The 19,330-nt window shown below is 59.6% G+C and overlaps 3 protein-coding genes across 4 annotated transcripts; all 3 read right to left on the bottom strand.

Annotated features, from left to right (window-relative positions):
- Positions 1-2,678: 2,678 nt before the first annotated feature.
- LOC135186028 (membrane-spanning 4-domains subfamily A member 12-like) lies at positions 2,679-7,122 on the bottom strand. 2 transcript variants are annotated; one of them, XM_064163384.1, is made up of 6 exons: positions 6,941-7,122; positions 6,141-6,260; positions 5,266-5,322; positions 4,825-4,956; positions 3,733-3,846; positions 2,679-3,618 (listed from the first exon to the last, which is right to left on the bottom strand). In XM_064163384.1, exons 1-6 carry the CDS (start codon positions 7,028-7,030, stop codon positions 3,502-3,504), a joined length of 630 nt encoding a protein of 209 aa, XP_064019454.1. In that variant the 5' UTR covers positions 7,031-7,122; the 3' UTR covers positions 2,679-3,501. The 2 variants fall into 2 exon arrangements, with proteins under 2 accessions (XP_064019454.1, XP_064019455.1); XM_064163385.1 differs by having other exon boundaries at positions 3,525-3,618; positions 3,733-3,839.
- Positions 7,123-11,309: 4,187 nt separating this feature from the next.
- LOC135186007 (cobalamin binding intrinsic factor-like) lies at positions 11,310-14,963 on the bottom strand. Its single transcript, XM_064163345.1, has 9 exons — positions 14,894-14,963; positions 14,601-14,777; positions 14,318-14,455; positions 13,415-13,558; positions 13,160-13,335; positions 12,390-12,627; positions 12,159-12,327; positions 11,514-11,632; positions 11,310-11,429 (listed from the first exon to the last, which is right to left on the bottom strand). Exons 1-9 carry the CDS (start codon positions 14,961-14,963, stop codon positions 11,368-11,370), a joined length of 1,293 nt encoding a protein of 430 aa, XP_064019415.1. The 3' UTR covers positions 11,310-11,367.
- A 1,640-nt stretch (positions 14,964-16,603) lies between these two features.
- LOC135186008 (cobalamin binding intrinsic factor-like) lies at positions 16,604-18,659 on the bottom strand. The gene is made up of 9 exons (XM_064163346.1): positions 18,590-18,659; positions 18,284-18,469; positions 18,012-18,155; positions 17,763-17,906; positions 17,509-17,684; positions 17,194-17,422; positions 16,940-17,093; positions 16,743-16,861; positions 16,604-16,665 (listed from the first exon to the last, which is right to left on the bottom strand). The coding sequence occupies exons 1-9, from the start codon at positions 18,657-18,659 to the stop codon at positions 16,604-16,606; spliced, it is 1,284 nt and encodes a 427-aa protein (XP_064019416.1).
- Between the last annotated feature and the right edge of the window lie 671 nt (positions 18,660-19,330).

Genomic DNA, 19,330 nt, shown 5'->3' on the forward strand with positions numbered 1-19,330 from the left:
CTGGCTCCAGGGCTTCAGGCAACACATCACAGGGTTCTGGCAGGGCACAGCAGCTCTGCCCTCAGATGGTCCCTCCTGCCCCATCTCAGTGTGGTGAGATGCAGGGTGGATGTTATGGGCAGGGGAGCTTCATCCCCATCTGAGCTTCACACAGCTGGGTGGCATTGAGGACCATCAGCTCCTCTGACCTGTGCCATGGAGGCACAGAATCATTAAGGTTAGGAAGAGACCTGCAAGATCATGGAGTCCAACCCTGAACCCAGCACTGCCAGGGCATCACCAAACCATGGCCCTCAGCACCACAGCTCCAGGGCTTGGAAACCTCTCCAGGCATGGGGACTCCACCACTGCCCTGGGCAGCCTGGGACAGGCCTTGGCAGCCCTCAAGGGCAAGAAATTGTTCCTCATGTCCAACCTGAACCTCCCCTGGGGCAACTTGAGGCTGTTTTCTCTTGCCCTGGCACTTGTTCCTTGGCAGCAGAGCCCAACCCCCAGCTGGCTCCAGCCTCCTTGCAGGCAGCTGCAGAGAGCCAGAAGCTCTCCCCTCAGCCTCCTTTCCTCCAGCCTCAACACCCCCAGCTCCCTCAGCTGCTCCTCACCAGTGCTGTTCTCCAGACCCTTCCCCAGCTTCATTGCCTTGCTCCAGCTCCTCAATGTCCTTCCAGGAGTGAGGAGCCCAAGGCTGGGGTTCCAGCTGTGGCCTCAGCAGCGCCCAGTCCAGGGGGACACAATCCTCTGAGGCTTCCCATTAACACCTGGGGGTGGCTAACCCTCACCAGTAACCACATCTGAAGTCCTCTTTTCAGCCACCTCAGAGCTTGGCCCAAACTGAGGCTTCCCAGGCTCTACTCAGGCACCACAGCTAATCCTCCAGACCACTTGGACTCAGCCACCACGGGATGGTTGGCAAGGGTGGTGGTTACCTAGGGGTGAGGGCACACCCTGGGCACATGCCAGTGCCCAGTTTCACGGGAAGGGACCTTTTCCTGTTGGCAGTGAGAGCCTGGCACTGCCCCAGCACTTACTTGGCACATGGTGGTGCTGTGCTCTGGGCAAAAAGGTGAATGAGGAAGATGGGGACCACCACACCCTGCAAGGACAGAGTGACCTTTGTGGTTGGGCTGCTTCCAACCCCAACAGTCCCATGTTTCTCTGGCCTGGTTTTTGGGGGGGTGGAGGGGTGGGCTGCAGGGGTTTTCTGGTGACCCCCCAGCACCAGGCTGGAGAGCCTGCTGGGATGCCATGGGAGAGGAGATATGGAAGGAACCAGAGCCACCACGGGTCATGAACTTGGGGTGAGCAGAGAGGTTTGCTCCTGGCTCTCTCCCTGATCTCTGGGGCTTTTCCTACCCAACAGGCTCATGATTTTTTCAGAGGCAGGACCAGAAATAACTGACAGGGAGTGAATAATCCATGAGGCTTTGGCTGAGCAGCGCCAGCAGGGCAGGGCGGGGGCTGCCGAGGCTCCGGCTCCACCCAGAACTGAGGAGATGGCTTCAAAGCAGCACAGCCTTCGGGCTGGAGAGCTCCTTCAGCAGCAGCAAGCCCAACCCTTAGCCCAGCACTGCCAGGGCACCTCTAAGCTGTGGCACTCAGCACCACACCTGCGCAGCTGGAGGCTTCGCCGCTGCCCTGGGCAGCTGCATCCACAACCCGGCAAGAAATTGCTCCTCCTGCCCAACCCAAACCTGCCCTGGGGCAACTGGAGACCGTTTCCTCTTCTCCTGTCACTTGCCCCCTTGGGGAGGTGATTGACCCCCCCCCACCTCCTCAACAGCAGGGGCTGCTTCATAGAATCCAGCAGGTGGGAAGAGAGCTCCAAGCTCAGCCAGCCCAACCTAGCACCCAGCCCTGGCCAATCAACCAGACCATGGCACTAAGTGCCTCATCCAGGCTTGGCTTCAACACCTCCAGGGATGGGGACTCCACCACCTCCCTGGGCAGCCCATTCCAATGCAATCATGCTCTCTGCCAACAACTTCCTCCTAACATCCAGCCTAGACCCCCCCTGGCACAGCTTGAGACTGTGTCCCCTTGTTCTGTTGCTGCTTGCCTGGCAGCAGAGCCCAACCCCACCTGGCTACAGCCTCCCTGCAGGGAGTTGTAGACTTCCATCCCAGCCTCTCCTTGAGCTTGGGCTGCTCCTACCTCCATCAGCATCCCCTGCTGGGTGCTCCTCACCACCCTCACTTGGCCCTCAAGCACCCCATTTGCTAGAGGATACTTACTGGAAGCCAGTAATGAGCTCAGCAGGAGCCATCAAACCCCTCTGATGATTACAAATGGACCCAAAGCCCTTTGAGTCTCAGTTTCTGCCCCACTCACCCCCCAAAGGAGCCACTTTTGAGGGACTGTATCAGGAGGGAGGTTCAGCAGCACCCATCAGGTCACTCAGCTCCCTTCCCATCTTCACAAGCCACCTCAGCAGCCTGGTGGAGCTGTGTGTCACTGGTGTCCCCAGGTCACCCTGGGTTGGTGTAAGTCTGGAGGTGCTGCTGCCAGCCTTGTCTCCTGTGCAGAGGGGAGATTTAGGGTGGTGGGTGGCATCTCACTGCCTCCAGCAGGACCAGATGAGGCTGATGAGTGCAGGATGAGCCCCTTGCCTGATGGACAGCAAGGTCTAGGGGGTGGATTTGCAGCTCCCAGGCTGGGAACTCCCCAAAAGGAGGAGACAAGGACCTGGACAGAGCATTTATTTCCCAGGTAGAATAAAGCCAAGGGGGTCCGAGCCGAGGTAGATGGTCCAGCAGCCTCCACAGCTCCACCTTAGGGGGCTCTCTAAGCTACCTCCTCCGTGGCCACTAGACCTCAAGGAGGTCCTCAACCCCAACGTGAGTGAACCCCAGCAGCCAGCTGGAGATTTACAGGCAGGAACTCCCTGTGAAGCCCCAAAATTCCGACCCCACCACCGAGAAAGCCTTCTCCAAAGCATCCAGCAAGCAGAGAGCCCCACGCTGAGACCTGGCACAGGGGCAGGTGGGCAGGGAAGGGGTCGATTTGGGGGTGCTCCCTGGCTTTTAGGAGGGAGGAGAGGGGTACCAGCACGCCCCACAGCCTGCAGCACGGCGGGAGGAGGAGGATGCTGTAGCCCTGGGTGCAAGGAGCCAGCTTGAGGGGGCAGAGTTTCAGGGTGCAGGGCCCACAGCAGCACCCTCGGGGCCAGCACCTCGCTAGGCTGCTTGGGTGGCCAACTGCAAAGGAACCCAAAAGCTGCTGCTGCTTCTGGGCTGAGGGCAACAAGGGTTGGGGTGCTCACCCAGCACCCACCACCCCATCGTGGGGGATGGTGGTGTTTGTGGGGTCTCCTTCAGCCCCCTCCCCCCCTCCCGTGCCCACTCGCGGCTGGAGGAGCGCCCACTGCCAGGGTGCTGCCAGGGGCTGGGGGTTGGCATGCTGCCCGCCAGGGTGGGAGGGAAGCACTGGTGGCAGTGGGAGAAGGTCTGTCATGCAGGCAGGGTTGGGAGGCCACTCCTGGGAGCCCACCAGGGCCCAGTTGCACTTCTAACTGGGTTGTTCTTTCGGGTCGTAGATCACCTCGGTGTAACTGGGAGGCTGGGGCAGGTCAGCCATTGGCACTGCCAGGTCTGCTTGAGTGGCACTGGGGACGATCAGCATGGCCTGGAGGAGGGCAAGGAGGTGGAGATGAGGGACGGTGCTGAAGAGGGACACACACACACACACACACGAGCAGATGGTGCTCAGATTGCCCCCTCCCCCACTCCCTTGCCCTACCTCGTTGGAGCTGAGGCGAGTTGCCCGGCACCAGAAGTTGGCAGTGGCCACGGCGATGCAGAACTCCAGGATGGTGAAGATGAGCAGCACGATGGAGATGCCATTCCCTGCGAGCTCCAGGGTGGAGAGAACCCCATCAGCAGCACCCAGCAGAAGGACATCCAGGCTCACACCCAGGCTGGATCCCTCCCAACCCCCACCTATTGGAGCTCCCCTCCTCTGCCTGCCTCTCGCAACCCTTTCCCTCGCTGCTTTCAGGGCTGATGGAGGCAAGCAGGAAATTCCAGGCCCTGAGTCATCTCCAGAGCTACCAACCTAAACCAGGTCAGGCACATGGCACCGTGCCAGCAGCTGGCACCGTGCTGGGGGTGCCACCAGCCATGGGGTCCCTGGGGCCTAACAGTGCCAGGGCTGAATCTGTCAAAGCTCTCCGGACCTCCAAGAACCTTGCCTGACCTCCTCAGCAACCACACAAAGTGGGATGAAAGGATGGAGAAAGGACCAGGGGAGGTTCCCAGAACCTCCCAGAAGGTTTAGCCCCATCTGGGGTGGGATGGAGGCAGGAAGAAAGGACCAGGGGAGGTTCCCCGAAGGTTTAGCCCCTTCCAGGGTGGGATGGAAGCAGGAAGAAAGGACCAGGGGAGGTTCCCAGAAGGTTTAGTCCCTTCCAGGGTGGGATGGAAGCAGGAAGAAAGGACATGGGGAGGTTCCCAGAAGGTTTAGTCCCATCCAGAGTGGGATGGAAGCAGGGAGAAAGGATCAGGGGAGGTTCCCAGAAGGTTTAGCCCCTTTCAGGGCGGGATGGAAGGATGGAGAAAGGACCAGGGGAGGTTCCCAGAAGGTTTAGCCCCTGCCAGGGTGGGATGGAAGCAGGGATAAAGGACCAGGGGAGGTTCCCAGAAGGTTTGGCCCCTTCCAGAGTGGGATGGAAGGAGGAATAAAGGACCAGGGGAGGTTCCCAGAAGGTTTAGCCCCTGCCAGGGTGGGATGGAAGCAGGGATAAAGGACCAGGGGAGGTTCCCAGAAGGTTTGGCCCCACCTAGAGGGGCCGAGCGTGGCTCTGGCCAGGGGCTGCGGCCCTGCCCAACCTACCAGGACGAGGTAACTGTAGTAGTTGAAGCTGGAGCGGTAGAGCCCGTTCAGGTTGAGGTCCACGATGAAGGCTACGATGCCCAGCAGGGCGAAGATGGCACTGATGACATTCATGGTCTGGCTGCCCTTCACCTGCGGGCACAGAGCAGGGGTTTTGGGGGGGAGGTTCGGGGGCAACAACCGGACCCCAAAGCTCATAGGGGACCCAGACACACACACCCCACTGGGGACAGGCTGGGGGTGACAGCTCAGGCTTTTGGGGTGGGGTTTAATCTTTTCTCCTCCAGGTTGTGCCGTCCAAGGAATAACCTTCCAGAAAAGCTTCCACAGGTGGCTTTGTGCTGCTGGGATTCAGCCGTGGATCGAGCTGGTTGTCACCACCAGCACCCACCCCCCTCCTCCCGAAGGCGGGGCAGGGGTGGGACGCTCAGGGCCACTCACCGCACACTCCGTGGGGCTCTTCTCCGCCCCGATGGAGAGACAGCCTGAGATGATGAACTGTGCCAAGAGATGGGGACAAGTCAGGCGCTGCCAAGGTCACCCTCAGCCACCCAAACCCGCCCCGGATACCCGCGGGCACAGCCCCGCAGCTGCCGGGGGCAGCATGAGCCCTCCTGCGGGTGCTTAGTCCTGGAGTTCTTACAGCTGCTGGAGCGGAATCTGCTGTGCCCAGTCCCCAGGGACACGGGTGGGCATGCTGTCCCCTGGGCATCTGTCTCCAGTAGGCATCCCCCACCCCTATTAGCATCCTTCTGGGTGGGCATCCCTCCTGCTGGACATCTCTCTCCAGCAGGCATCCTAGGTGGGCATCCCTTCCTAGTGGGCGTCCTTCTGGGTGAGCAATCCTTCCCTGGTTGCTATCCTCTTCATCTCCTTCCCACCTTGGTGGGCATCTTTTTGGGTGGGCATCTATTTCCAGTGGACGTTTTCCCTGGTGGTCATCCCTTCTGAGTGGGCATCCTCCTTGATGGGACCTCCTCTCCTTCCCATCCTTAGTGGGCATCCTTCTGGGTGGACAATTCTCCCTGGTGGGCATCACTTCCTGGCTGACCTTCCTCCTAGTGGGTAACCCCTCCCAGTGGGCATCTCCTCGCTGGTGGGCATCACTTCCTGGCTGACCTTCCTCCTAGTGGATAACCCCTCCCAGTGGGCATCTCCTCGCTGGTGGGCATCACTTCCTAGCTGACCCTCCTCCTAGTGGGTAACCCCTCCCAGGTGGGCATCACTTCCTAGCTGACCCTCCTCCTAGTGGGTAACCCCTCCCAGTGGGCATCTCCTCGCCGGTGGGCAGCCCTCCCAGCCCCCCCAGCACTCACAGAGACGCCGCCCAGGAAGGGGATCTCTCCGATGACGAAGACGGAGGTGTAGACGTTGGTCAGCGTGGTCAGGACAATCCCAAAGCCAATGTGCATGAAGCCAGTCATGATCTGGATGGTCTGTGCCATGGGACAGGGGGACAATAGTGCCAGCTCACCCCCAGGGTTGGGGTACCCCCAACCCCTGAGCTCCTCCAGGGCCACAGCATGCTCTGAGGGATCGGTAAACCAGGGAGAGACCTCCAGGAAAGGGGCAAAAACCCTCACAGGAATAGGGGAGGGGAAAAAAACTCAGGAGAATCAAACCAGAAATGGAGCAGAACCCTCTGGGAGTGGGGAAAAAGAAGCCCTGGAAGTAAGGCAAAGAAAACCAGGAATGGGGTAGAAAAAAACCAAGGGAATGGGGCATGAAACCCCAGGAATGAGGCAAACCCCTCGGGAATGAGGGGGGAAAAAGCCCTCAGGAATGGGGCAGAACCCTTGCAGGAACGAGGAAGAATCCCACGGGAATGGGGCAGGGTGAGAATGGAGACAATTTACCTCCCCCCTTCCCCCCTAGGGATAGGGGGACCCCAGTCCTGAAACCCCTCTGAGACCACAGCATCTCCCAAGGGGATGAATTTGAGGTGTTAACCTCCCCCCTCCCCCCCCCCCCCCCCCCCCCGAAGGACTGGGGTAAAATCGCCAGGAACGAGGCAGAACCCCCCCGGGAATGGGGCAGGGAAGGATTTTCTAGAGGTAGCAGCACTCCACACACCCCCACCCCCCCCCCTCCGAAGCCAACTCCCCCCCAGACTCACCCCCATCACTCGGTTCTTGCCCTTGGGCAGGGTCTCAGCCGTGTACATCACTGCTCGGCTGCCCAGCCGCAGGCTCCCCATCCCCTGCATGGGAGCAGTGGGGGGGTCACTGGGACCCCCCCACACACACACCTCTGGTCCCGGAGCCAGCTCCGGTGTCCTCCGGGGCCAACAGTAGGAGCCCCCCCCTTCTCCCCCCCCCCTTTCCCCTTCCCCTCCCCGCTCCCAACCCCAGCCCCACCCCTCCTCAGCGGATTCCCATTGGCGCAACGCGGCTGATGTCAGAGGCTGCAGCATCCCCGGGGGCACCGCCCAGGCCAGGCGTGAACATCCCCCCCTCTTCATCCACGGGTGACAGCCTCCTCTTCATCCACGGGTGACACTCCCACCGTCCTTACCTATGGGTGACGCTCTCAGGACCCACGGGTGAGTGTGTGTGTGTCCAACCAGGACCCACAGGTTAAAGATGCTGAGACCCCCACCCGTCGCAGGCATCGGCTTGGGGACCCCCACGTCAATCAGAGGCGTGCTCAAGGACTCCATTGTCACCCAGGGGCGGGACCGAGGACTCCCACGTCGCCTTTGGATGTGCTCAGGGGCCCCAGTGTCACACAGGAATGGGGACTGGGGCTCCTGGCGCCACCCAGGGACACGTTCAAGGACACCTCTGCCACCTAAGGATGGGCTTGGGGACCCCAGCGTCACCCAAAAGTGTGAGGGGCACCCTCATGCCACCCAGAGATGGGACTGGGGAGCCTCATGTCACCTATGGATATCCTCAGGGACCTCAGTGTCACATAGGAATGGGGCTGGGGACCCCTCAGGGTCACTCAAGGCTGTGCTCAGGGATGCCTCTGCCATCCAGGGCTTTGCTTGAAGACCCCAGTGTCACCCAGGGATGTGAGTGGGGACCCCTCCATGGCTCCTGTGAAGATGCTCAGGGACCCCTGTGCCACCCAGGGACCCCAATATCATCTGGGGACATGAAGATAATGGAAGGGCAGGCGAAAAACAGCCCCAAAAAGGGCCCTCAAAGCTGCATCTGTGTCCCTAACCCTTCCTGGCTGAGAGCTGTCCCCACAGTCCCAGGCTCTGTATACAGGGGAAAGAAAAGAAACCCAAAACCAAAGAACAGAAAGAGAGAGGGGAAAAAAAAACACCAAAACAACAACATAAAAAAACTCCAAACCACAACCTCCAAAGAAAGTAATAAAAAACCCCAGCCCCAGAACACGAAGCTGCCTGCAGGCAGTTCCTGGAAGCAAAATCCATCAGCAGCCATTAGGCATCAACCAGCTGCTCCCTGCAGAGCTGGGGGAGCTGAGAGCAGTGCCCCAGACCCACAGAGCCTGGATGTGGAGCTGAAGGGAGTGCCCTGGACCCATAGAGCCTGGGTGTGGGGCTGGACAGAGCCCTGGATCCACAGAGCCTGGATGTAGAGTTGGACAGAACCAGGTTGTGCAGCTGGACAGAGCCCCAGAGCATGGGGATGGACAGAGGCAGAGCCTGGATGTGGGGATGGACAAAGCCCCAGAGTGTGGATGTGGGGATGGACAGAGCTATGAACCCATAGAGCCTGGATGTGGGCATGGACAGAGCTATGAACCCATAGGGCCTGGATGTGGGCATGGACAGAGCCCCAGAGCCTGGATTTGGGGTGAACAGAGGCACAGAGCCTGGATGTGGGGATGGACAGAGCTATGAACCCATAGAGCTTGGATGTGGGGATGGAGAGAGCCCCAGAGCCTGGATTTGGGGTGAACAGAGGCACAGAGCCTGGATGTGGGGATGGAGAGAGGCACAGAGCCTGGATGTGGGGATGGACAGAGGCACAGAGCCTGGATGTGGGGATGGACAGAGGCACAGAGCCTGGATGTGGGGATGGACAGAGGCACAGAGCCTGGATGTGGGGATGGACAGGGGCACAGAGCCTGGATGTGGGGATGGACAGAGCCCTGGACCCACAGAACCTGGATGTGAGGCTGGGCACCACCCTGGCCCCCACACAGGTTCCAGGGTGTGGAACCTGGGCACCACCCTGGCAGGACACACTGGGTTGTGGGGAGTCAAAGCTCCTTGGCACCCACGGGAGCAGATCCCAGGTGCCCAGCAGCCACCCTGGGAAGGTCCCATCGTTGTCTGTGTGTCCTACCCAGCTGCTCCCCACGGCAGTGGCTTCACACCCGTGGGTGGAGGGCTGCAGGCTGGCACTGGGTCACCATACTGGTGTGCCCATGCTGGATAGGGAAGCTTTCCACCCACCCTGGGCAGGGGTCACTGCTCTACCCCCCAAAGTCAGTTGGCTTCCACAGGGTCCCAGCCCAGCAGCACCTCAGAGAGGCACCCCCAAGGTTCTCCACAGCACCCTCCCGGCACAGCCCTTTCTGCCATGGGTTTATTGATCCAACCAGGAGGTCACACCACAGAAGGGTCCAGCAGAGGAGCAGGGCAGGGCCTGGGGGTGCTCTGATCTTCACTGGGGGTGGTGGGGGCCATGGCCACAGCCCGGGGCTCGCCCAGGGCTGCCTCAGTGACCCCAGCTCGATGGCGCCGCACGGAGCAGTAGCAACCAGCCACAGCCACGGCAAGCAGGATGGAGCACATGGCCACCATGGCCAGCGTGGTGCCAGGGACAGCTGGCCCTGTGGGGAGAGGCAGTGGGGTGAGAGAGGACAGGAGGGTCAGCACAGACACTCCTCCAGCACCGGGGGGAAGGGCACACTCACTCGAGTCCCTCTTCTCGCCCCGCACCAGGGGGACCGAGGGGTGAGGAGATGGCATCGTGCTGGGCTCCAGCGCCGTGGAGATCCCTGGGGATGAGCTGGGAAGAGCTGAGAGAAGCTCCAAGGGACCAAGCAGGATGGTGGCTTCTCCCAGGAGACCTGCAATGAGAAGCCCATCAGGAACAGGCAGCATCCCATGGGGGTTTCACAGAGCCCATCAAGGGAGTCCAGACCCCAGTGTCAGCTCCCCAGGAGACTGATTGGCACAGCCACCGAGAGCCAGTCTTGGCCACAGGTAACAGAGACTGCAGCAGAGCAAGAAGAAAGGGGACTGAGCCACCTCGTTGGTGACCTCCAGGCACAGCTGTGCCCTCGGGCTCCCCCATTTCAGTTTTCCCTGGCTTGGTGGGTGGGCAGAGGAAGAGGCTGAGTTGCTTCATGGTGTTACATGAGAGCACCAATGTGGCCATGATGCTCCTGAGAGGTCTCCATAAGGAGAGGAAGGAGGTGCAGGACCCATCCCAGGGCTTCCCTCACCTCTTAGTTCCAAACCTGATGTTTGGGGCAACCTGACCTACAGCCCTGTCCTGCCTGGGGTGGAGAAGAGACCATGGTCCTCCTTTGCTGGCACCACCCAGGGCCCCCCAACCCCACAGCAAACCCAAGAGAGGGCAGCCAGACCTCCAGATGCCCTCCCCACCCGAAGCAGCTCCTTACCCTGGGCATCCTGTGCCCAAGCTGCAGCCACAAAGAAGAGTACAAACCACCTTCCTCTGAGAAGCTCCATCGTGGTGGAGGAGGAGAGGATCAGCCCCCATTGATGGCTTTAACACCTGGGTGAAGGTCAGCTGCAGCAGCTCTCCCAATGGGAGGCTGGGTGGTGCCTCCACCCCTCTGCCCACCTGCTCATAGCCACCTGGAACTCATCTCCAGAGAGTTCTCCTCAGCCCAAGAGGCAACACAAAGTCCTTGGGGTTCTGTCCCTCTTCCTTGTCCTGATCCTAGTCCCTGCTCTAGCCCTGCTTCTTGTCCCTGCTCCTTGTCCCTGTTCCTTGTTGTGATCTTAGTCCCTGCTCTAGCACTGCTCCTTGTCCTTGTTCCTTGTCCTGATCCTAGTCCTTGTTCTAGCCCTGCTCCTTGTCCCTGTCCCTGTTCCTTGTTGTGATCTCAGTCCCTGCTCTAGCACTGCTCCTTGTCCTTGCTCCTTGTCCTGATCCTAGTCCCTCTTTTAGCCCTGCTCCTTGTCCCTGGCTTGCTCCTTGTCCTACTTCTGGTCTCTGTCCTTACTCTTTGTCCTGATCTTAGTCCCAGCTCTCTCCCCTGGCCCCTGTTCCCATCCCTTGCTCTCTCCCCTGGTGCTGGTCCTTCTCCTAGCCCTGCTCCCTATCCATGCTCCAGCCCTGCTTCTCGTCCTCGCCCTGCTCCTTGTCCTTACTCCAGCCCCAATCACTGTTTCTGCTCTTTCCCCTGCTCCTAGTCCCTGTCCTGATCTTAATTCCTGCCCCAACCTCATTCCCTGCCCTCTCTCCAGCCCTGCTCCTCGTCCTGGCTGCTGCAGGCTGGTGTCCTTCCAGCATCACCCCAGGCTGGTCTCTGTGACCCTCCCTACCCCCACCTCACACACACACACTCAGGACTGTGCAGCAAATGGCTCTTTATTGCTACCCTGTTGAGCCTGCTGGGGCTAGGGGGCCCTGGGTGGCTTCAGTAGGTGGTGAAGTTGGCCACGATGTGCTCCATGTCGTGGGGCTTGTAGGTGCCAACCCCTGCAGTGAAGAGACAGGTGTGAGTGAGGTCAGGGCAACAGGACAGCATGTGCCCCCCCCACACACACACTCCATGTTGCCCACCTTGGTCGAGGGCATCCTTGCTGCTGAGGAACTGCCAGTAGGTCCTGTCCTTTGGGTTGGCAGCCAGCCCATGGATGGAGACCACCATGGGGCCCCAGGAGGTCTGCTCTGTCTTGAAGCTGTGTAAAAGCACAACTCATGAGGAGCATGACCAAAGAAGAGCAAAGAGGCTGGAGGAAGGTTTGGTGAGGACCTGAGGGAGCTGAGGGTGTTGAGGCTGGAGAAAAGGAGGCTGAGGGGTGAGAGCTTCTGGCTCTCTGCAGCTGCCTGCAAGGAGGCTGGAGCCAGGTGAGGGTTAGGCTCCTCCCAAGTGACAGGGCAAGAGGAAATGGCCTCAAGATGCCCCAGGGGAGGTTTAGGTTGGACAGGAGGAACAATTTGTTGCCCTTGAGGGTTGCCAAGACCTGTCCCAGGCTGCCCAGGGCAGCGGTGGAGTCCCCATCCCTGGAGGGGTTTCAGAGCTGTGAGGATGTGGTGCTGAAGGCCATGGTTTGGTGGTGCCCTGGCAGTGCTGGGTCAAAGATTGGACTCTACCACCCTAAAGCTCTTTTCCAGCCAACCAATTCCATGATTCCAAGGGAAACAGGTGGGCTCAGGACTCGGTAGGGGGTTGACACTTGTCCTCTCAGCCCCTTTGGCTCTCACCTAAAGGTGTCAGGTTGCTGCTTCTCTGCAGCCTGCAGCACCTTGAGCAGCACGGAGCCAGCAGGGACCTCTACCGGGATGGAGTGGTTGAAGTGTGCTCCCTGCAGCTTGTTGATGATGGAGTAGTGCACCTGGATGGTGGTGGCTGCTGGGAGAGCAGAGGGGCTGGCTGGGCACCTGGCACGGTGCCACGAGGAGCGTTGTCCTCACAGGGGCTGGGGGATGCTGTACCTTGGTGCTCTTCGGTTGTCTGCAGGCTTGGGGGCAGGGAGACCTTTTGGTCTGGAGACTTTCTGGTGCTGGCAGTGCAGTCCGTGTCGGCTGCCTGCAGGTAGGGTCTGTAGAGGAGGGCAGGCAGGACCTGGGCGATGGCTGTGGGCAGGCTGTAGTCGTGGTTGTACACCCTGGTGAAGGCTGGCTTGCAGTCCCACTCCCGGGGGGCATAAAACTTGCTGGAGGTCTCCAGTGCCTGTGGAGCAGGTGGGAAGGAGTCCAGTGGAGAGCCACAAGGGGTGACTGGGGGACTTGAGCATCTCCCCTGTGGAGAGAGGCTGAGAGCCCTGGGGCTGTTTAGTGTGGAGAAGAGAAGGCTGAGAGGAGATCTGAGCAAGGTGTACAAATATCTGAGGGGTGGGTGTCGAGTGGCTGGGGGGAATCTCTTTTTGGTGGTCTGCAGCAATAAGCCAAGGAGCAACAGCTACAAACTGGAACATAGAAGGTTTCACCTCAATGTGAGGAGAAACTTCTTTACAGTGAGGGTGACAGAGCTCTGAAGCAGGCTGCCCAGAGAGGTTGTGGAGCCTCCTTCTCTGGAGACTCTCCAAACCCACCTGGATGCATTCCTGAGTGAACTACCCTAGGGGCTCCTACCCTGGCAAGGGATTGTATGATCTCTGGAGGTCCCTTCCAACCTCTAACGATGTGTTAGTCTATCAGATGCTGTGAGCAGCCCTGGGAGTGGGACTCAGGGCCGTGGCACCACAACCCTCTCCATCCCATACCTGCAGGGCCAAGCCCATGCTGTAAATGTCCCCAATCAGGCCATTACTCTTCTCCTGCTCGTCGAGGAAGTCGTTGGTCACTGTGGACACTGCCTTGAAGAGCAGGTCCTGGGCTTCCTGGAGGTCCGTGTGGCCGTAGGCACACACCAGTGCCTGCACCATCATGGCACGGGTATCTGCCAGAGCACAACGTCACCAGCAAGGCCACCAGGGGCAGTGCCTTTGGGAGCAGAGGGGCTGCAGGGGGCTGCTTACCAACGAAGATTTTGCTCCCAGGCTTCAGCACCTGCTTGGCCAGGGCCACGGCTGCTGATTCGTAGCCACCAGCCTGCACCAGGCACAGCGCCAGGGCACCCAGGCTGACACTGTAGAGGGTGGTCTTGGGGATACCATCGACCTCTGCGAGGCAAAGGGCAATGAGTTTATGGGGGCTGGGCTGCAGAGAAGGACAGCTCAGCACCCCAAGAAGGACGTGGAGGGGCTGCAGCAGGGCCAGAGAAGGGCAACAATGCTGGGGAAGGGTCTGGAGAACAGGAGTGGTGAGGAGCAGCTGAGGGAGCTGGGGGTGTTGAGGCTGGAGGAAAGGAGGCTGAGGGGAGAGCTTCTGGCTCTCTGCAGCTGCCTGTGAGGAGGTTGTAGACAGGTAGGTTTTGATCTCTTCTCCCTAGCATCAAGTGCTAGAAAGAGAGGAAATGGCCTCAGGCTGCCCCAAGGGAGGTTTAGGTTGGACATGAGGAAGTTTCTCAGCTACAAGAGCGGTCAGGCATTGGAACAGGATGCCTAGGGAGGTGGTAGAGCCACCATGCCTGGAAATGTGTGCCCGTGGCACTTGGGGCCATGGTTTAGGGGCCATGGTGGTGCTGGGTTGATGGTTGGATTCCATGTTCTTAGAGATCTTTTCCAAGCCAAACAAATCTCTGATGGCCTCAGTCAGACCTAATTTCTTTGTGCTGTATCTAATCTCAGTTATATAGAATCATAGAATCAACCAGGTTGGGAGAGACCTCCAAGATCATCCAGTCCAACCTATCCCCCACAGAGGATCATTTCTGGCCAGAAGGAGAAAGTGAACATCTCAGCTCTGGGTGTCCATTGGCTTTGCAGACCAGACAGGACCCTTTGTGGGTCCCTCCTTCCCCCTCTCCCATCCCAGCTCACCCAGGTTGGTCATCTCCTCGTCCATTTTCTGCTGGAGCACCTCAACCAGGCTGATGGATCCAACTTGGACATGCTGGGGGTCCACACAAGAGGAGAGGAGGGCGAGCACATGCAGAGCCACACCTCCTGAGGTCATGTCTGTGGGGACAAGAGAGCAGCCAGAGGGTGTGTGGAGACCTAGGAGCTGGCAGCCCAGTCCCCAGGTGCTGTGAAGAGAGCTGCTGGTACTGGGTCTGCCCGGGCTGGGTGCCACAGCACAGGTGAACCTCCCACCCCCTCCTACCTTGGGCTTCCTCCGTGGCCTCCTCCTGTATCACATGGAGCAGCACCTTGTAGGCATCGCTGTCCCTTTCCTCAGCCAGGCTCATGGCCATAAGGACACTGGGGTTGGGTGGCTCCTGCACTGGGGCCGACTCCTCCAGCTGTTGCACCATCTTGGAGACCAGGGCATTTGGGGCAGCTGGAAAGAAAGAGGCCAGGCACCCTCTTGGCACTGGTGGCAGGAGATCAGTGAGGACCACATGTCCCCTCCAGCAGGTCTCTACCCAGTGCCCAGGCAGCCAGGCTGGCACTCACTGCAGCGTCGGGCATATGTGCCACCCGTCAGGGCCAGCAGGACCCCGATGGTGAAAGCCACACCAAGCATCCTCTTGTCCTCTGGGCAAGCAGATCCACTCAGTCCCACAGGTGCTGGTCTCTGTGGGAGTCCCCTCCTGCTTTTAGCTGTTTCTGGTGCCCTTCTCCAGTGCCCTACCCTCCCACACCCATCCTGGCACTGCCAATTTCCACCAGCCGCTTTGTGTGCTCAAGGTGGGTCACATGGAGCTGAGGGGTCATGGTGGTGGGGACAGTGATTTTCCACTGAAGGACACTGAGGACCAGTTGAGCTGCCCTGAGCCTTGGGCTGGCTGGAACTTGCCCAAGGATGTTGAAAGACTGGCAGGGCAGGGCCCACCTCAAACACCTGCTGCGTGGTTTTGGGTGCCTGGGCAGCTCCTCACCAGATGGAAGCTCACCAGCATGTCCCACGTTAGCAGCAGGGTGTTTCCAAAGAACCTGCAGCCCTGCCTCACCCCACTTCCACAGAAACCAGCGAAGGTGATAGCAAAAGCCACTGAAAGGCACTTGAAGGACTCTGCCAACCTTCAACAAGGTCAGCAGGAGCTGGCAAGGAGAAATTCCTATCTGCCTGGCTCAGTACCCAGCTCTGATAAGGTGTCCCCCACCTCCCAGGTGATGGAAGGGAGGTGGTGGGTGTTGGCTTGCTGGATTTTAGGAAGCTTTGACCCCACTGGAATGGGCTGCCCAGGGAGGTGGTGGAGGCACCGTCCCTGGAGGTGTCCAAGCAAAACCTGGCTGAGGCACTTTGTGCCATGGTCTGGTTGACTGGCCAGGGCTGGGTGCTAGGTTGGACTGGATGAGCTTGGAGGTCTCTTCCAACCTGGCTGATTCTGTGATTCTATGATCCCTCACAGCATCCTCATGGAGAAGGTCTCCAGCTCTGAGCTGAGCAGGTTCTTGGTCTGCTGGGCGAAGAACAGGGCTCAAAGGGCCATAGGGAATGGAGCTACCTGCGCATGGAGACCAGGAACAGCTGTTGATGGCAGACTGGGAGGTGCTGGCCACCCTGCTGAGGGTCAGAAGCCCTGCAGAGGGATGTGGCTGGGGTGGGGGGGTTGGGCAATCAGGAAGCTGCACAAGGACAAAGGCTGTGTGTAGCACCTGGGGCCTTTCTTCCTGGCATGGGTGGCCACAAAGCGGTCACCCTTACGCAACAGCTCTTGGCAGGGGCAGCCGTGGGGTGAGGACATGAGGCCAGCTCCAGAGCCACCACCCAGCTCCTCTTCTGCTTCAGGCTGCTCACCACAGGGCCATGGGCCTGTGGGCTGCAGAGGTGTCAGGGACTCCCAGCACCATTCTGTGCCTCAGTTTCCCCGGAGGCCCCGCAGCGGATGGGTGTCCCGGGGATGAGGTTGTCACCCTGTATGTGGGGACCACCCTGCAGGTGGCATTTCTCCCTTCCTGCACCCCAGCCCTGAACAATCCCATCTGTATCCAACCTGCATCTCCAGTCACTGGAGAGACCCTGGGACCCACCGGCCAAGCTGTTGTCCCCACAACCCTGAGGACATCTTTCTCTCCTTCCAACACCCCCAGGCTGGTCTTTGTGACCCCCCAAAAGACTCCCCACCCCCACCTCATACACACACACTCAGGACTGTGCAGCAAATGGCTCTTTATTGCTACCCTGTTGGGCCTGCTGGGGCCAGGGGGCCCTTGGTGGCTTCAGTAGGTGGTGAAGTTGGCCATGATGTGCTCCATGTCGTGGGGCTTGTAAGTGCCAACCCCTGTGGTGAAGGGACAGGTGTGAGTGAGGTCAGGGTAACAAGACCCCCTGTGCCCCTTGCCTCGCCATGTTGCCCACCTTCTTTGAGGGCATCCTTGCCGCTGAGGAACTGCCAGTAGGTCCTGTCCTTTGGGTCAGCATCCAGCCCATGGATGGAGACCACCATGGGGCCCTGGGAATACTCCTTTGTCTTGAAGCTGCCAAGAAGGCTGATGACCTCAGGGTTTGGTGGGTGGATACCATGTGCCCCCCTGCCCAGCCCCTCTGGCTCTCACCTAAAGATGTCAGGTTCCATCTTCTCTGCCACTTTCAGCACCTTGAGCAGCTTGGAGCCAGCTGGGACCTTCACTGTGATGCTATGGTTGAAGTGTTTGCCCTGCAGCCTGTTGGTGATGCGGTAGTGCACTGTGATGCTGCTGGCATTGCAAGCTAGGAGGGAAGAGGAGCTGCCTGGCTGCCTGGCCTGGTGCCACGGGGCACCAGGCAGGAGCACTGTCCCCACGGGGTCTCAAGGTGAGAGCAGCTGAACCTCTGTGAACCCCACCTGCATCTAGCCTTGGGCCAGGGATGAGTGGGCACATACCAGCACCGGGAGGGCAGGGCATGCTCCCTGCATCCAGATAGGATTTGCCCAGGAGGGCAGGCAGCACCTGGGCGATGGGCATGGGCTGCTGATAGTCGTGTCTGTGCACCACAGCAAAGGCTTGGGCACAGTTCCACACCCGGGGGGCACGAAACTTGCTGGAGATCTCCAGTGCCTGTGGAGAAGGTGGGAGATGGCATGAGAGCAGCCCTGGCAGTGGGACTGGGCAGCCGTGGCACCGCAGCCCTCCCCACCCCATACCTGCAGGGCCAGCCCCATGCTGTAGATGTTCCCGATCATGCCACCGTTCTTCTCCTGCTCGTCAAGGAAGTCGTTGGCCACCGCTGACACTGTCTTATTGAGCAGGTCCTGCACATCCCCTGGGCCTGTCTTGCTGGAGGTGCACACCAGCGCCTGCACCGCCATGGCACGGGTGTCTGCAACATCCCAGCATCAGCACCACGGCCACCGGGAGCAGGGCTTTGCAAAAGGAGGGGCTGGAGTGGCTCCCTTACCCACACAGATTGTTTTGTTGGACTCCAGCACTCGCTTGGCCAGGGCCACAGAGGCTGTTCTGTAGCCACCAGCCTGCACCAGGCACAGGGCCAGGGCATCCAGGCTGACACTGAAGAGGGTGGTCTTTGGGACACCTTTGATCTCTGCAAGGCAAAGGGCAGTGAGCTGATGGGGGGGGGGGCTGGGCTGCAGAGATGGACCTCTCCAACCCCAGGCTCCCCAGATCTCTCTCTCCCATCCTGGCATACCCATGCTGACCACCTCCTCATCTGTTTTCTCCTGGAGGATGCTGACTAAGTTGATGGTTTTCCCCTTGGCTTCAACATCTCTGGGATCTTGGCAGGAGGAGATGAGGGCGAGCACATGCAGAGCCACCTGTCCTGAGGTCATGTCTGTGGGGACAAGAAAGCAGCTGGGACATGGTGAGGACTGAGACCCAGCACTCCAGTCCCTGGCCAGGGCAGAGGGATCAGATCCACTTGGACTGAGTGCCATAGCAGGGCTACAACCCTGTCCTTACCGTGGGCTTTCTCCACAGCCTCCTCCTTTATATGCTGGAGCAGCCAGTCATGGATGTGACTTTTGTTGTCCCCAGCCAAGTTCATGGCCAGCAGGAAACTGGGGTCTGGATGCTTCTTGGTGGACCTTTGAATCTTCCGCAGCATCCTGGAGATCAGGTCCTGTGGCTCACACACAAGGAGAGGGGCTGGGCACGCCTCTGGCACTGGTGATGGGAGGTCACCAGGGACCCCACATCCCTGCCACTCAGCCCCTTGCAAGGTCATCAGTCTCTCCCCGGTGCCTTGGCAGCAGGACTGGCACTCACTGCAGCCACGCATGGCTGTGCCACCCAGCAGGGCCAGCAGGACCCCAATGGTGACAGCTACACGGAGCATCCTCTCGTCCTCAGGGCAAGCAGGTCCACTCAGTCCCTCGGGCACTGGCCTGTCCAGGTGTCCTCTCTGCTCCTAGCTGCTCCTGGTGCCCTTCTCCAGTCACCTGCCCCGCACTGCCAGCTTATATATGTGCCCCAGGGTGGCAAAAGTAGCTGGTGAGTCACCACCACAGGGGCAGAGCACTTCCTCTGAGGCCACTGTAATTGCCAGTGGGAACCAGTTGCACCAGCTGAATGTGCTTGAGTCCATGGGCTTGATTAGGGCTCACCCCAGGATGCTGAAGGAGCTGGTGTCAGGATGGGACCTGCCTCAGTTATCTACCCCAAGCCTTGGGTGCTTGGGGAGCTCCCCACTGACTGGAAGCTCAGCAGCGTATCCCAGCTGAGCAGAAGGACTTCTGCAGGGAATTGTAAGCTGACAGCCCAACCCCAGCTGCTGGAAAGGTTCTGGAGATGATACTGGGTAGTGACCTATCAGCCTGACCTTGGTGCCAGGGATGGCCAGGATGGAGCAGGTCACCCTGAGTGCTGTTGTGATGGTTTCTGAGCAGTGGTGCAAGGTCTGATAAATGGGATTCGAGTCTGAAAGGAGAGGAGAGCAGATGGGAACTGAAGGGTGGGAATGGAGGCAGTGGCCAGAGGAGCAGCCCAGCAGATACTGGGGAAGAATCC

This window comes from Pogoniulus pusillus, chromosome 24 (assembly GCF_015220805.1).
Source record: "Pogoniulus pusillus isolate bPogPus1 chromosome 24, bPogPus1.pri, whole genome shotgun sequence".
Classification (NCBI taxonomy): domain Eukaryota; kingdom Metazoa; phylum Chordata; class Aves; order Piciformes; family Lybiidae; genus Pogoniulus; species Pogoniulus pusillus.

Excerpts from the sequence above, each read along its gene's own strand:
- LOC135186028 (XM_064163384.1), bottom strand. The coding sequence starts at position 7,030 with ATGCAGGGGATGGGGAGCCTGCGGCTGGGCAGCCGAGCAGTGATGTAC. Across the intron at positions 5,323-6,140 it reads CCTTCCTGGGCGGCGTCTCT|TTCATCATCTCAGGCTGTCT; the intron begins GTGAGTGCTGGG and ends CTCTTGGCACAG. Across the intron at positions 3,619-3,732 it reads CTCGCCTCAGCTCCAACGAG|GCCATGCTGATCGTCCCCAG; the intron begins GTAGGGCAAGGG and ends GCCCTCCTCCAG.
- LOC135186008 (XM_064163346.1), bottom strand. The coding sequence starts at position 18,659 with ATGCTCCGTGTAGCTGTCACCATTGGGGTCCTGCTGGCCCTGCTGGGT. Across the intron at positions 17,685-17,762 it reads CAACAAAACAATCTGTGTGG|ACACCCGTGCCATGGCGGTG; the intron begins GTAAGGGAGCCA and ends GGGATGTTGCAG. Across the intron at positions 17,094-17,193 it reads TGCAGGTGGGGTTCACAGAG|CTTGCAATGCCAGCAGCATC; the intron begins GTTCAGCTGCTC and ends CTTCCCTCCTAG.
- LOC135186007 (XM_064163345.1), bottom strand. The coding sequence starts at position 14,963 with ATGCTTGGTGTGGCTTTCACCATCGGGGTCCTGCTGGCCCTGACGGGT. Across the intron at positions 13,336-13,414 it reads TGGGAGCAAAATCTTCGTTG|ATACCCGTGCCATGATGGTG; the intron begins GTAAGCAGCCCC and ends GTGCTCTGGCAG. Across the intron at positions 11,430-11,513 it reads CAAGGATGCCCTCGACCAAG|GGGTTGGCACCTACAAGCCC; the intron begins GTGGGCAACATG and ends TCTTCACTGCAG.